General features: G+C 42.2%; 1 protein-coding gene and 1 long non-coding RNA gene across 2 annotated transcripts in view; one reads left to right on the top strand and one right to left on the bottom strand.

Moving 5' to 3' along the window:
• Nucleotides 1-284: 284 nt before the first annotated feature.
• On the top strand, nt 285-6,837 carry F2R (coagulation factor II thrombin receptor). The gene is made up of 2 exons (XM_034073008.1): nt 285-544; nt 5,400-6,837. The coding sequence occupies exons 1-2, from the start codon at nt 466-468 to the stop codon at nt 6,593-6,595; spliced, it is 1,275 nt and encodes a 424-aa protein (XP_033928899.1). The 5' UTR covers nt 285-465; the 3' UTR covers nt 6,596-6,837.
• Nucleotides 1,013-16,179, bottom strand: part of LOC117437954 (uncharacterized) — a 30,146-nt gene continuing 14,979 nt past the window's right edge. Inside the window, exons 3-4 of the long non-coding RNA XR_004550581.1 lie at nt 5,588-5,683; nt 1,013-1,346 (exon numbers count right to left, since the gene is read on the bottom strand). This is a non-coding gene — a long non-coding RNA (uncharacterized lncRNA). The remainder of the gene's footprint in view (nt 1,347-5,587; nt 5,684-16,179) is intronic.

Genomic DNA, 16,179 nt, shown 5'->3' with positions numbered 1-16,179 from the left:
TAACTGTAACCTGTGGGTATCACAAACTGAACCTGGCAAACTTGGCTTAGAACAGCTCCTTGAGAACAGCCCCTGTTCCGCTCCTTCTGTCCCCTCACCCAGCCAGACCACACTGCCCCTCCCCGTTTCTCCGCTGGGTGCCGCCGCTCCCCGCTGCAGCGCAGGGTCCGGTGTGCTCTGCCCTCCCCTCCCGGTGTCCCGGGGCCCGGCTCTGCCCCTGCTCCACGGTGGGCGGTTCGGGTGCGGCGCTAAGCGCCCCCTCTGCCGGCGCGGAGCGGTAGGAGGCGCTCCCCCCTCCCCTGTGGCCGGAGGGAGGCCCGGCCGCCCCGGGGTGGCTCTTCACCAGCCGCAGCCTCCTGCCGGTTGCTGCCCGCCGCGCGTCGGCTGCGCTCGCCTTCCCCTTGTGCTGGAAGAACAGACGGAGGGAGATCCTTGCAGCCCGGCCCCCCCCCGAACCCAGTGGCCATGGGGCCGCGGGCGCTGTCCGCGCTGCTCTGCGCGCTGGCCGTCCTGTGGTGCCCGCCCGCCGCCGCCGACAGCCGCGGTGAGTCGCCTCCCCGAGCGGGGAGCTGCTGGGGAACGCGCCGAAGGGCAGGGGAGGGCCGGGGAGGACCGAGTGAGGCCGCCGGGCCTCCACCCTGCGGGCCCGAACCCTCCCGTCCTAGGTGAGGGCCCCCGGGAAGAGGGAGCAGAGCGAGGAGCCCGGCAGGGCGGTGTTTGCCTTGGCAGCGGGGCCGGGGCAGCGCGGCTTGGCAGAGGGAAATACACGAAACGCACGGCATCGCTGGCCTGGTCAGGGGGCTCCCGCTTTGAAGTTTGAATCAGTACTTAGGAGCGATCTTGCTTCGGAGCTGTGGAACGCTGCGCTAGCTTGGTTCTCAAGAGCAGCGGCGAGGGAACAGGCTGAGATAGGAAGTTGCCCTGACTAAAGCAAAGTGAGGCGGCTGGTTTTTGAGAACTGTATTTTGAATAAAGGACATGTCACAGATCTAAAATACATAGATCTGTGAAAATGCAATGACACGGATAAGGTTACTGATGGTGAAGAATGGTTTACAGTTGTCCCATGGCTAAGGAGGTGACCAGGCAATAGCAAGTTACTATGGAAGTGACCAGCCTGGCGGGACGTGCTGGTGGACTTCCTCAAAACAATGGCATTGCCTTCCGTTCACAACTTCAGGAGATGCACTGACAGCTGAATTTGTAGGCAACACAAAGTTTGTAAAATCCATCAGCAAAAAGTAGTTCAGAGTATCCACCCCAGGCAGGTGACCATCTTTGATGCTCCATTAGAAACAGAGCTAATGGCAACAGCAGTGCTCTAACTGGTGAGACCCTGGATCCATCTGGGGTTGCAAGAAAACAACACTTTAGGAAAATATATTCAAATTGTTACATTACTCGTGTAATACAGTAACAAATTCTGTTTAAACAGAGATGTGGGCTAAAGAAGACATCCAGTGTATATTTTTGTAAAAGGAAATAATTGTTAACTGCCCTACAAAGTTGTGATTTACCTTGTTTATAAATATGCCTGGCATGCAATTCACATTCTGCTTGCAAGTACCTATTTATGGGCCAATGAGTAATTCAGATTCCAAATCTATCATTGTAGATTATACACAGGAGAGATAAGAGAAACCAACTTTTTGTTACTTTTTTGCACCCAGCGGTATGGGTGCAGGTGTCAGCAGTAATACCCAAAAATTATATTAATTGTTGTCCAGCAGCACATATTTAATTGGTCTGAGTAGGAGCCTACTTTCTAGTTTTCCACGTCACAAAGATATCCCTTGGGACATGAACACTGCTGGTGTGTAAACATCCTGTCCAGATTTGTGACTCTACAGAAATACTTCAACATTTTCTTCTGGAGCTCAAGAATGCTTTTTATGGTTGGTTGAAGCCATTATATTTTTTGTTCTCTACTTCTCTTTTCCCAGAACAGTATGTGCAGTAGCACCTTGCCTGTGAAAATAGAAATTTATGACATAGGTCTGTGTAAAAGAAAAAAAGAAAAGGCAGTGTCTCTCAGGGTAAGCAGAATATGCACACGCTGATCATGCGATAAACAGTACGTAATACTCGATGGAAAACAGCACAGTATAGATTGTTAAACAGTCCAGACTTACTGAGCTTTCTACATTTTTTCTCTGTACTTTTGATGGAGAATCAGTGCAAAGACCACAGGCAGTAACAGAAAAGTTCAGGCAAGTATCTGAGTATCGTTCTATGTAATTTCTGCCTTTCAAAGTCCCTACTGGAAGCAAAGAAAAGACTCCATGTGTCCTGACTGCACACCATGAGGATAAAACCTTGATGCTTTATCCCTTTCTTCCTCCCTTCCTTCCTCCCTCCCTCCCTCCCTCTCTTTCTTTGTTGCTTTGTCGTATTCATTTGTACCTCTTTATAGGTTACAAGTAGATAGAGCTGCTTACTCTGTCATATCAGCCATGAGAGTAGTTACTCATAAAAATTGTAATTACCAGGTTTGACCTCTTCCAAAAGGACTGGATGACAGCCTAGCAAAAACAGGATGACTGTTTGAATATTTATGATCATTATACAAGCTTTACCTCTGATTTTCTAACAGATTGTTTGTTTTATTAAAAATTACTTCAGCTGTAGTGAAGTATGTTGTAGACAAATGGAATCTACAGCTTTAAAACAGCTAGAAAAGAACATCTGACAGATTCTAGTGTAATTGTGGCTGTGTCAGAGCCACATCAAATCTTTCCTGTAGAGCTACTGTATTGGCTGCTTTGTACTATCCCTGCTGACAGGTAATGCTTGTTTCCCATTACTGACCTTAATGTTTACTGTCAAGATTCACTAGTATCTTTTTAAGTTACATGATATCATTTCACCCTCTTCCTTTCTGTGTATAAACCTCTGATCATCAGCTTTTTCAAATAAACACTAACACAAAAGGCATTCAGAACCTCAGGGCAGTAACCGTCTTCCTTTCCATTTCAAAAAGCATGAATTGCACTGGTATTTTTTTCTAATACGCAGATGCTGTGTCATACAAACAGGCAGCTTTGCAAAGGAAAAGAACTGATCTGTGACTATCATTTTTTAAAATTAAAATGAAATTGAATTTCATCAAGCAAATTTAAATTCCCACTCTCTGTAGCATGAAGTGGCAAAAAAATTGCAAGTTTGAGGTCTTGCTGCATTTTTCCATAGAGATGGCTTCCAAGTGGTACTTCATGTCATCAAAGTTCAAGGTGGAGACATGGAGTGAGCAAGGGACACAGCATGGAGGTGTTCTTAACAGCATCAAGGTTGACTTCAACTCTGAACTTAGGAAGTCTGCTTCTACAAATAATACATAGTTTTCACTAAGTTAAACCAGATAATTTTAATTAAACTAAAATTATTTATGATATTTTTGTCCTGAACTGTTGTAATAGGGTTCTACTTACAGAGAAGTTTGATATTGAGTAATGCAGACTCTGAATCCTTTCATCTAAAAAAAGTTATGAATAAGGTAGCTCTAAGAATTCAGGACATAGTTAAAATTATTATCAATTTTCAAGTAATTATAGGCAATAGTTAAGACAAAGGTAAGTAATCAATAAAAGGGAACTAGCCCAATCATTTTTTCCCTTTAGCATATTGTCATACTATTCTAAATTAGGAGTCACTGACAAGAAGTGGGTCAGATTACCACCAAGGACTTTCGCATTGAGTTTCTTAACCTCAATCATGAAGGCTCAGTGATGCTGATTGGTTCGAAGTTCAGGTACATGGGGATATGAGAGGTGCTTACTGGAAGCACCTCTGTTACCACATCATACACAGGTAATCTTGGCAGTAAATTAAAACTTGTGCTGAACCTGAACTGCCAAACTGGGAGCTGATTCCCTGAGCCATCTGCCTGCTTGGACTAATTTTTGAAGTAAGATTAAGGATCTATAGTTTTACATTGTACTAGTGTTCTTTTTTAGACAGCAGGATAGCCCCTTGTATAAATTGGTTTAGTGCCCTTCTGTGCAAATACTGACTCTCACCATACTTCTGTGCATTTGTATTTCAGGAAAAGTGCTAAATTGTTCCTACTACAGTCTATGCAACAGGTGTCTGGGCTGAAATTCTCATCCAACATCCTTTTTCTGGCCTGCAGTGGTTGCAATCTAGTCACTGCATACAAAAAACATTATCTCTCTTTTGTCCCCTCTGCCCCCTGAATGCTGCTGTAAAAAATCCCCAAATTTCCCTACGACCCATCACCCCATGTTCAAGTTTGAATTTCATCAAAACTCAAGCTGGGCTGGGCCCTTCCCACACAGCCTGCACACAGATGGAGGTACCTTCTTAAAGCTTCAGCCACTCCTCTCTTTGCCCTCTGCCTCTTTCAGATGCATTAAAAACAGTGTTTGAATTACTGTAGAAAAAACAATTGCTTGCAACGAGCATGTTAGGTGAATCATGCCAATGTACTTTCAGCTCACTGATTTAAACTAACACACCTTCTTTTTTGTTTTAGTTGTCTAGGATTCAACAAAGGATCAGTTGCGCAGCTATGCACATGAGTGATTAAATAGTAATAACTCTCTCACTTCTGTCTGCCCATAATATGTTTGAATTATTCTTTGCCCAACTAGATTAAGCTGATGTGAAAAACAGCTGTCTTCCAAAATAAGACTCCATCCAAACAACTTTTCTGAAATAATGTCCAAAGTAGATCTTTTGATTGGGTTTTTTTTTTGTATTGTTTTTTGGTGTTGATTGGTTGGGTATTTTTGTCCTTTTTTTTTTTTCCAGAAATAAACCCATACCACACTTCCCACACTTTGTAATGCCAAATTCCTAACCCATTACAGCTATATTCAGAAAGCAGAGATACCCTATCCTGACACCTTTCTTTTCTCAGACTCGGCCAACGACCATGCTGCAAAGACCGTGCTGTAGAGGGCACACTAGTGGCAGGTTTCAAAAGTGCTCCAACGGCACACCAGATATGTGCTGTGGGGTAGGTTAAGTAGAACTGGGGAAGTGCTTCAATGCAGTCTTCGTACAAGCAAAAGTTTGAACCACACCTGCCTTGAAAACTGCATGAAGATGTCTGCCACCTGTCTTTATGAGCTGTCGTGTTGAGTAAGATGTCTCCAGAGCCCACAGAAATATTCAGTATTTGTTAGGCAGAGTACCTCCCATAAAAGCTTCCAGCCCAAGAGGCAGAAGGCAAAGGAGGAGGACATCTTACCCAAACTTGTAACAGAAGTTAAAATAAAAAGGACTAACATCTGTGGGCAGTCTGCACTTTTCATCAGGAATTAACCTCATTGTTTTGTATTGCTAATATATCTTAGCTTTCCTTTTCAAAGATGTTTTTGCTTCCCCATAGGATGTAAATATTTGCTTATTAATCTTAATAATTTCTTATTTTTCAGCCTCCCTGTATAACAGCAGCACACTACAGATCAGAAGTTTCATGATCTCCGTTGTAAGTCACCAGGATGACCACATACCTACTGAAGGTGATAGTGAAAATGACTTGGAAGCTGGATCAGGAGCCACCAACCATACCAGATCATTCATACATGACCAGCGAATAGTGTCAGTGCAAACAGCAAGATACCTCACTAGTCCATGGCTGACGCGTTTTGTTCCTTCAGTTTACACCATAGTGCTTGTGCTGAGTCTCCCCCTGAACATTACAGCAATACTCGTGTTTCTGAAAAAAATGAAAATTGAAAAGCCAGCTGTGATATACATGCTGAATTTGGCGCTTGCAGATGTCCTGTTTGTAAGCGTGCTTCCTTTTAAGATTGCTTATCACTTTTCTGGAAATGACTGGGCTTTTGGACCCGAAATGTGCCGTTTCGTCACTGCTGCCTTCTACTGTAATATGTACTGTTCAATAATGCTTATGACAAGCATAAGCTTTGATCGCTTCTTAGCAGTGGTGTATCCCATGCAGTCTCTTGGGTGGCGTACATTAACACGTGCCTCACTGATTTGTCTCATCATATGGCTTGTAGCCATAAGTGGGGTTATACCTTTTCTCATTAGAGAACAAACAATGGAGATACCCAAGCTAAATATAACTACTTGCCACGATGTGCTAAGAGAATCTGAGCTTCATGGCTATTACCTCCACTTCTTCTCCATCTTTTCTTCTGTGTTTTTTGTAGTGCCATTTATAATCTCTACTGTCTGTTATGTGTGTATCATTCGATGTCTTAGTTCCTCTACTCTTGTTACAAAACAAAACAAGAAGACACGTGCCTTGCTCTTGTGTGTGGCTGTTTTTTCTGTTTTTGTTATTTGCTTTGGACCAACAAATATTCTCCTATTAATTCATTATATCAATTTTTCTTATGACAACAGCTTAGAATATCTCTACTTTGCCTATCTACTCTGTGTTTGTATCAGCAGCATTAGCTGTTGCATTGACCCCTTCATTTACTACTATGCTTCTTCTCAGTATCAGAGACAACTTTTCAGTCTCTTCAATTGTAAAGAGACACTTGATCATAACAGCAGTAACAGCAGTGGCCAGTCAATGTCTACCAGTAGTAGAAGGGGTACATGCTCTACTCATGTGAACAACAGTGTCTACAGGAAATTACTAGCAATTCATTGAGAAAACGTCTTACATATGCTTAATTTTTAGGCAATTTCAGACAAAAAAAAAAGAAGACTGCATTATATATGAAAAGTTTTTGTACAATACATAGTTCTGTGGATTTATTATAGTAATGCACAATTCATATTACCATTCTGCATATGTACATATATTGTATATGTAAATAAGTTAACATAGGCATAATTCCTTAATAATAGTTGTTGAGTGTTTTTCAAATAAACTTTTCTTTTTCAGACAAATCTTTTGCATTGTTAGTTTCTTTCAGGTATTTTATGAAATCCAATTTTAGGATTTTTAACTGTATCAGGTTGATTAAATTCTTGCTTACGGAACCTCTCCATCTATCAAGTACTTCCTGAAGAAAGTGAAAATATCTTTCCAGGCTATGGAGTTTTTTTCCACTATTTCTTAATATTTTGGAAATAATCTTAGCATTATTTTGCATTTTGGACACTGAAACTTTTTTTTTCCCGTTTTTATATATTCCACTGCGAAAGAGTCTGTGTGGTTTTAGGAATGTGAGCAACTGAAAACCAGCAATATTTGGTGCAATGTGTCAGGGAAGATAATTTTCAGCAGCTAGAACTAGCTTTTCCTTTCATGTATGCTGGGCATCTTGGCTATGAATGTGGTATTTTTCACAGCTAATTTAACAAAAAAAAAGTGACATTTTATTTCACAAGAAACTCATGTTGGTCTCCAGAAAATATGCTGAAAAAGCTGTATTCATCATCCTGTTATGCGGTTTGCAAACCTGTGCTTAGGTGCATGTGAGTAATCATCATGCACGTTTAGGACTCAGAAATATCCTTTGTCCCTGCCAAGTCTGGAAATTTTTTGTGTTTTAAATAGTGTCCACATCTACTAAAATATCTGATATAGAGCCCAGTAGCTAACTTCACTCTGTGTAGCATTCTTTTACTACAAGGGATGCTAAAGCCAAATAACAGGAATTCTGTTTTAGACATGGGCAGGTTGGTAATAGAACTATACCTGAAAATGGAAATCAGATTAAGAGGAAATTTGTTTAATGTAAGATTTGCTGTAGGAGTCTGACAAGAAGTGCAGCAATGGATAAAAGCTCTCTTCAGTCCAGCACATGTAATAAGAAATGTAAACTTTCTGCATACACTGCAACAGTTAGAAACTTCTTTCTAATCATGACCTCTTGTCAGATTGTGTCTGTTCCTTAATGGACTTAAACATAATTAAGTATTGCATTACCAGAGTCTCTCTAGATATTCTCAGGTATGCCACTTCCTAAGTACATGAGTGCTAAAAATATATGTATATGTCGTTTGTAACTGAATATGTCTTATTTGTGGGTGTTTAGACTTACACTTTCATTTAATGTATTAGGGGAAGTTTCAGTTTTCAGTAAAATCTTAAGAATTTTAAGATCTGCTTCTTGCTGGCAGAAAAAAAAAATTACCTCTCTGCCTCCTGTAGTTACAGGCTCAAAAACTGCTTTTTACACCTCTTAGATAGTTGGGATTTGTTTCACTGTCATGATATTGGTTCACAATAACGGTTTATTTTTAGGTAGCAAAAAAAGACATTATAGTCTGCTTTGCAAGGAGCAGTACTACATGCTGGGAGAGAGTATGTGGAAAACATCTCAGTAATCAGCGATTATTTACTCCACTTTGCTTTGTGGTTGTGTAGTTTCACTTGTAACCTCCACGTGCTCAAGAACATTTGCAAGTGAGCAACTTCTTCCTACCTTGCAGGGTGAAAAAATGAAAGGGGTGAACATAACTGTTTATTCTTACAGCTAAGAGCATCAAAAAAGATCTTGAATAAGAGTGACTAAGAAAGATTTTATGCATGGTTGTAAGCCAGTATCCCGCTCTTACACACCTAGTGCTGAAGCTGAGTTTCCTGATGATTCTGGCTTGCACACACATTAGAAGAAAAGAAAAAACAGGAAATGCAATTCCAGCACAGAAACCTTAAGTAAAAAGGGTACATACATAGGCTTCTTGACTTAGAATCATAGAATCATAGAATAGTTAGTTGGAAAGGACCTTAATATCATCAAGTTCTGACCCCACTGCCATGGATAGGGACCCCTCACACTAAACCATATCACCCAAGGCTCTGTCCAACTCTGCCTTGAACACTGCCAAGGATGGAGCATTCACAGCTTCCCTGGGCAACCCATTCCAGTGACTCACCACCCTTACAGTAAAGAACTTCTTCCTTTTGTCCAAGCTAAACTTCCCCTGTTTAAGTTTCAACCCATGACCCCTTGTTCTGTCACTACAGTCCTTAATGAACAGTCCTGCCCAGCATCCCTGTAGGCCCCCTTCAGATACTGGAAGGCTGCTATGAGGTCTCCATGCAGCACTCTCTTCTCCAGGCTGAACAGCCCCAACTTTCTCAGCCTGTCTTCATATGGGAGGTGCTCCAGTCCCCTGATCATCCTCGTGGCCCTCCTCTGGACTTGTTCCAACAGTTCCATGGCCTTTTTATGTTGAGGACACCAGAACTGCACACAATACTCCAAGTGGGGTCTCATGAGAGCAGAGTAGTGGGGCAGGATCACCTCCTTCAACCTGCTGGTCACGCTCCTTTTGATGCAGCCCAGGATACGCTTGGCTTTCTGGGCTGTAAGCACACACTGCGGGCTCATGTTCATTTTCTCATTGTCTAACATTCCCAAGTCCTTCTCCACAGGGCTGCTCTGAATCTCTGCTCTGCCCAACCTGTAGCTGTGCCTGGAACTGCTCTGACCCAGGTGTAGGACCTTGCACTTGGCATGGTTAAACTTCATGAGGTTGGCATCAGCCCACCTCACAAGCGTGTCAAGGTCCCTCTGAATGGCATTCCTTCCCTCCAGTGTATCAACCAAACCACACAGCTTGGTGCCATTGGAAAACTTGCTGAGGGTGCACTCAATCTCACTGTCCACGTCAGCGACAAAGATGTTGAACAAGACCGGTCCCAACACCGATCCCTGAGGGACACCACTCATTACTGATCTCCATCTGGACACTGAGCCGTTGACCACAACTCTTTGCACATGGCCATCCTGCCAGTTCTTTATTCACCAAGTGGTCCACCTATCAAATTGATGTATTTCCAATTTAGAGACAAGGATGTCATGTGGGACAGTGTCAAATGCTTTGCACAAGTCCAGGTAGATGACGTCAACTGTTCCACCCCTGTCCATCAGTTCCGTAGCCCCATCATAGAAGACCACCAAATTGGTCAGGCAGGATTTCCCCTTAGTGAAGCCATGCTGGCTGTCACCAAACACCTTGTTGTTTTTCATGTGCCCTAGCATACCTTCCAGGAGAATCTGCTCCAAGATTTTGCCAGGCACAGAGGTGAGACTGACTGGTCTATAATCCCCTGGGTCATCCATTTTCCCTTCTTGAAAATGGGGGTTATATTTCCCTTTTTCCAGTCATCGGGATCTTCACCTGACTGCCATGATTTTTCAAATATGATGGCCAGTGGCTTAGCAGCTACATTTGCCAGCTCCTTCAGGACTTGAAGATGGATTTCATCAGGTCCCATGAAGTTGTGCACATTCAGGTTCCTAGGATGTCTTGAACCAGATCCTCTCCTTGGTAGATACTTCTTGTAACTACCTAAAATGCTACTTTTCGAAATTTGCCTTTGAAAAGTATTTTCATGTTGCTTAAGCATTCTTGAAAATGCAACATTTGACAGGCTCGAGCAGTGGGCCCACACAAACCTCATGAACTTCAACAATGACAAGTGCAAGGTCCTGCACCTAGATCCAAGCAGCCACCAGTGTCTATCCTAGGTACTGTTGGATGAAAAACTGGACATGAGCCAAGAAATGTATATTCAGTACCCCAAAAAGTCAACCATATGCTGGGCTGCATCAAAAGGAGTGTGTCCAGCAGGTCAAGGAAAGTGATTCTCCCTGTCTTCTCTGATCTCGTGAGACCCTACCTGCAACTGCATCCAGCTCTGGGGCTCCTAATAGAAGAGGAATGTGGACCTGCTTGTGTGAGTCCAGAGGAGGGTTACAAAGATTATCAGAGAGCTGGAGCTCCACACCTATGAGAGAGTTAGAATCACAGAATGACAGAATAGTTTGGGTTGGAAGGACCTTAAAGATCCTCTAGTTCCAACCCCCTGAAGCATCTGGGGAGACTTTATTGCAGCCTTTCATTACATTCAGTGGTTGGAGTAGGTGACTTTTAAAAGGTGACTTTTAAAGGTCTCTTCCAACCCAAACCATTCAGTGATACATGTATAGGCATCCTACTCTAGTGAATTAAGCATTTATGTGTGAATTAGTTGGAACAGGGTACAGTTCTGTCTGCTTTTGCTTCTGTATTTGATGTCAAGAAGAAAGGCAGCATCTGCTCAAGCAGCAGCAGTTTATGGAGCCAACCTCAGGCACAAATAGCATTTGCAAAACAGGTTCTAAGAACTGTTGAGCATGGCCATGCAACAAAGCACAGTGTGGTAGCCTTTTGAGGAAACTAAACCAGAAAAGTACCACAATTTAGACTGACATGCTTAAGCTAACAGGAACAGCTAATCATCTCTCTGTGGTTGATGCACCCTTATACTGCTAGAATGGAAAGAAAATGAACAGCTTGTTTCAGAGGAAGTGGAGGGAGTGAAGTCTGATCAAAAGAAATTAAACCCACTGATGTTACATGCTGTTTCACCCATACACTAATAATATTATATCAGATAACATTTGGATATGAGGAGTGTTAGTGCCAGGCACTAAACATGCATAAGAAAGCTTGCTAATGTTTCAGATATGCCAGCTTCATGTTGTCTCAATATTGGCAGGTGCAAGATTTGTAATCAGCATGGCTTCTGTTGCTCTAATAGTGGCTGTCATTGGTATAACTTATTTCACAGGGGAAGATTTGCTTAAGTTAGCATGGCAAGGATTTTGCAGGGGTTGGTTTGTTCACACTAGAAGCATTTAACGTTTAATGCCAAGCATGCATCTGCCTTACAACCTGCTCCCTGCAGCTTGACTGCAGACAGAGTATGGTCTGGTAGCTGTTAGCTCTGTTTCCCTATTTATTTCCTAGCCAGAAATGTGAATACGGCTGCAAAGTGTGTTCACAAGGTTTTGCATTAAGCAAACCGGAATCAGGCCACTGGATCTCTCCCTGGTTGAGATGGGATCCAAAAATTTAAAGACAGTATGAGCCAGCTAGTAGATCACCAGCTGTGGCTTCATGCTGGAGCTCTGCAAGAGCTGGTGAAGCAAACAGAAAGGCCCAGTGTGCTGGATGCAATATTTAAGTAAATTCCTAGGTATGGATTTTTTTTTATTGATCATTTTCATGGTTTTTGATCTTATCACAGTTTGATCTTTCAATACTGAGCAAATTAAAAAGTGAATCAGACCTCTCATATGGTTAGAGTTAGTGATCCACCTAAGTTTTCTTCATGGCATTTTGCAAGTGCTGTGGAAATGGTTTAGTGACACCTAATACAGCTGGAGAAGCTGAACAAGTAACATGCTATAATCCAAGTCAACACTAGAGAGCATTACAATAACTAGGTTTGGCTGTTGTAATTTGGCTTCTTGGGAAGGCCCATTGGAAACCAAATCTGAATGTCATGCTGGACTGCAAACTACTGATTAGCCCTCAAACAAACATGTGGATTTGTAAAGGTGAAAAACTATTGGAATTGTATTGGAAAAGTGAGCGACTTTATTTTAAACAGAACGTGCTAAAAGTTTCAGCAAAGTTTTGCAGAATATGTTTCCTTATCTTTGTGCTGCCAACCTTGTAATAGTGGTGCTTGTAGTGCCACAAACAAGCTTCTCTCCTCAAAAGGCCTGACATTTAAAGCATGGCATTAAGCTCAAATGCAGTCCATTAAGGTCAGAGCTGATAAAGTCAACCAACAATGAAAATCTGGTTTGGTATTCCCTCACCAAGATAAAAAAGGACGACATTGAGTCAAATTCATCCATAGTAAGCCTGGGAAAGTCATTGTCCTTGCCTTTGATCAGTTTTGGGTTGTGTGTTAGGACTTTGGTGTCTTTGTGATTTTGTTTTTCACACTGCGCTATTACATACTAGAGGCAGCAATCTTTGGGAAGCCCTCACATGTGTTTTTTCACCTTGGTGGATGGGGCAGCATGTGCCAGAGGCAGTGGTGAAGGTCATGCCACAGGGCCTGGGCACAGGGGTCTCCCAGATTATCCTCCCATGGGGCTCGCAACCTGCTCACATTAGCTTGCTATGTTTCTCCCATCAACTCCTCTAGAGGTGGCATGCCAGACACTGCTGCTTCCCTCAGAAGCTTGAAAACAGAGGAGAATGGACTTGCACAGCCAGATTGTCTATAAATATTTGATCACTACTGGCTCCCTATAGTGGTTTATGTATGTGTTTAAATCTTTTTCTTTTTGACTTATGAGTAGGAAAGAGCAATCACTATCAGCAATACCTAAGCAGGTTAGGATCCTACGACCAAACATTTCAAATCTGTTTCAGCCAGACACTTAAGTCCACCTACTCAGTTTATACCTAGTGGGTGTGGAGCCCCCCTTGCGCCCTTTGTACCTGCTAGAAGGTGATACAGTGGTACAAAAGCCACCATTTCATTCATTGGAAATGATGCTGCTGAACACATGCTGTGGGAGGCTGCTTCCTTTCCCTCAGAATTGCACTTAACAGAAACAGGCGTCCAGCTCCAGAGAGTCCATTTTATCACTGCTGCCTCTAACTATAATGTTTTATTTACTGAAACCTCCCTAAACACTGGGTGTTTCTTGTCCAAGACTATATCCCACACAGTCCTCGTCACAATATACACAGCAAGGGGCCTTGGGGATCTACTTCCAAATCACACCAGTTTTACTGTCAGTTATTCCTGAATCATTACAACTTAACACACTGATTTGGTGTTTATTTTCTGATGTGGTCACAGCTGCGACATTCTTCTTCTCTTTTCAATTTTATAACAAACAATTTTTGCTGCCTAGTCCAATCTCTCATCAACACTGTTGCAAAACCAAGTAGAAGATGATGAGTTCTTGCCTGCAGCAAACTCATGGATTTGTAAAGTGATACCACTGACATCTGACACATTTTCCAGGAACCATAAAATACATTAAATTTGCTAAGCATGTTCAAAAATTGGGTCAGCTAAAATAACCAGAATAGTTGCATTACATGTATGTGGATAAAGGTTTACAACCACTTAAAGACCATAGTTATTGAGAACCCAGTTCCAGACGGTGAAGAACAGAAAGGAGGGAGAAAACTGCTACCTATTCTTTATATTGTTTTATCTATTGTTTTATCTCCCTGATCAAGTGCTAATAAATCTTCCTCATTTTGAATAAATTTAATAATATTTTTCTTGCATGCTTTTCCTATGTGTCATTTAAGGAATAAACCTGTATACTAGTGCCACTTGTAGAACTTATTTCCATTTATTTTAACACATTTTTTTGTCTCCACCTTCACTGAATCTAAGAGGTACATGCAATTCTACCCAACAAAGAATATAATACATCCAGTTAGTTATCACAGTTTTCATGCAGAGGAAATACTAAATATGCTGAACATTTCTGTTTTCTATCACTCAAACACAAGCTAGGGGTGACCAAGAAAATATTACTCCCACCACTGAAAATTATGTTTACAGAAGCTCTGAAATTCAGCTCAGATATCTCACTTTGCTTTGACCTTTTTTTTTCTATTTTTATTTGCATACTGTCTTTAGTAAAATTTTTTGAAAGGAGGAACTTGCAGCACTGCACTCACTAGATGAAACATATTTGTAAATTTGCTGTGAACTCATGGATATTTTTTATTAGGCAGTTAAAACAGTTCTAAGCCTTTTATATGTGCATTGGAGATGGTGAAAATTCTTTCAAAATTACATTTACAATGTTAAGCCTGTTTAAGACAGTCAATATCAAGACAGGCTGGTCTAAAGATATATCTTTCATTAATCCAAATGCTACACTGTGTGTGTGGGGGGGGGGGATGTGTGTTAGAAAGATAATGTTTTGGGTACTTTAAACCATTCTGGATAGTTTTCCAGGGTTGTATTTTTTAATCTTAGTTTCTAAACTAAGATCAGTGGTACAGCAGACTCTGTACACAACAGAACTGACACGTTCTGTTAAAGCAGTGAAAGTATCTCCTAACTTGAAAATAAGTCATCAAGAGCTGTTGCTATTTAGAGAAAAATATTTGATTTTTGCTCAATCACAGTATCTTCTGTTTGTGCTCTAATACAACAAGATGGGCTGTTGGGTTTTTATCTTTTTCTCACCCCCTCCTACTGGACTAGCACATAAAAATGAAACTGAGCAAAGAGCAGCAACAAGGAGAAGCCACTTCTTCATTCAGTACTATTTTTTGACACTGGGCGTAAACTGAGTTCTGTAGAAACATTGCCGAGACAGGGTTACAGTTCTCTTACAAATATATGGGAACCTCTACAAAGATATTAACAGTGTCTTCTTCTAAACTTTTTCGTGCTTAGCCAGGTGTTCAAGGGAGAGAGCTGTAGTAACAGGATAGTGGTACTGGAATCTAAATGGGATTTTATATTTTCTTTAATTGACATGATTTTCAACACCATTAAAGAAAGGCCAATCTATTTGTGAACAACTAGTGACATGCTTCTCAGCAGGGCATGTAAACAATTTGCAGCAATGTTGAGAACTTTATGCACCCAGCTCACCACCCATCATCTCCTCAGGCTTGTGCTGGTGACAAGCAGTCCCCAAGCCCCTTAGGGATAGCTGGCGTGGCAGTGGGTGCCTCTACAGCTGTGGTTTGGCTGTCCTGACTCTCCAGCCCTACAATTACCCACCTGCCCCACTCTTATCAGCAGAGTTGCACATCCAAACTGAGGAGGAGGAGGAGCAGCAGGCAGGATGAAGGCAGCCTTTACCTTGCTCCATCCCCATGGATGAAGATCTGTACTCATGGGCTCTGGGCTCGTGCATGCAGCAGCATACAAGGTCCAGGGTGTGCAGCAAGAAAGCCCATGCCTCACGTTTTTGTGGAGCTCAGGAGCTTGCCCAGTCTCTAGCCCCAAGTGTAGGAACAGCCATACCTCAGGGTGCTTGGGCCAGGCAGAGTCTGGGCTTCTTCTAGCATATGCAGGGCAAGGATTTTTAAGCTCCCATTAGTAGACAGGTGCCAGCCTCACCTGTGCCACAAGCCAGGCACAGCTCCTGAGTTTTATAATACTTCATTAAGATTTAGCCATCTCTAGTGAAGTAGGACTTAGTTTAATGAGACAGCAAATTAACTTCTGCCTAAAAGCATATAGTTTTGCCCATGTGAATGGCCTTTGATAGGCTAATTCAGGACTTTCCTTTGGCTGAAGAATATCCTGTCTTGGTCACAATGCCAAAGAAAAAAACCTAGCTGCCTCCAGCTTTCCTTCAGCATCTCCTCTTCCTGTGTGAGCAATGTACAAACAGCCCACGTTTACTCCTCTCCTAACAAGAACAACCTGCATCAGACCTTGCAGCGGGTGAAGAGGAGAAAGGAACTACGTGAGGAGCATGGGACCAGGGAGCTAAGGATGGGATCAGCCTTAGCTTAGTGAACTCGAACAGCCTCTCCACTAGCCTG

The sequence above is a fragment of the Melopsittacus undulatus genome, chromosome Z (assembly GCF_012275295.1).
Source record: "Melopsittacus undulatus isolate bMelUnd1 chromosome Z, bMelUnd1.mat.Z, whole genome shotgun sequence".
NCBI classification, from domain to species: domain Eukaryota; kingdom Metazoa; phylum Chordata; class Aves; order Psittaciformes; family Psittaculidae; genus Melopsittacus; species Melopsittacus undulatus.
This window is presented reverse-complemented; position numbering and strand designations above follow the sequence as displayed.

Coding starts and splice junctions, on each gene's coding strand:
- F2R (XM_034073008.1), top strand. CDS start 466: ATGGGGCCGCGGGCGCTGTCCGCGCTGCTCTGCGCGCTGGCCGTCCTG. Junction 545..5,399: donor CGCCGCCGCCGACAGCCGCG/GTGAGTCGCCTC, acceptor CTTATTTTTCAG/CCTCCCTGTATAACAGCAGC.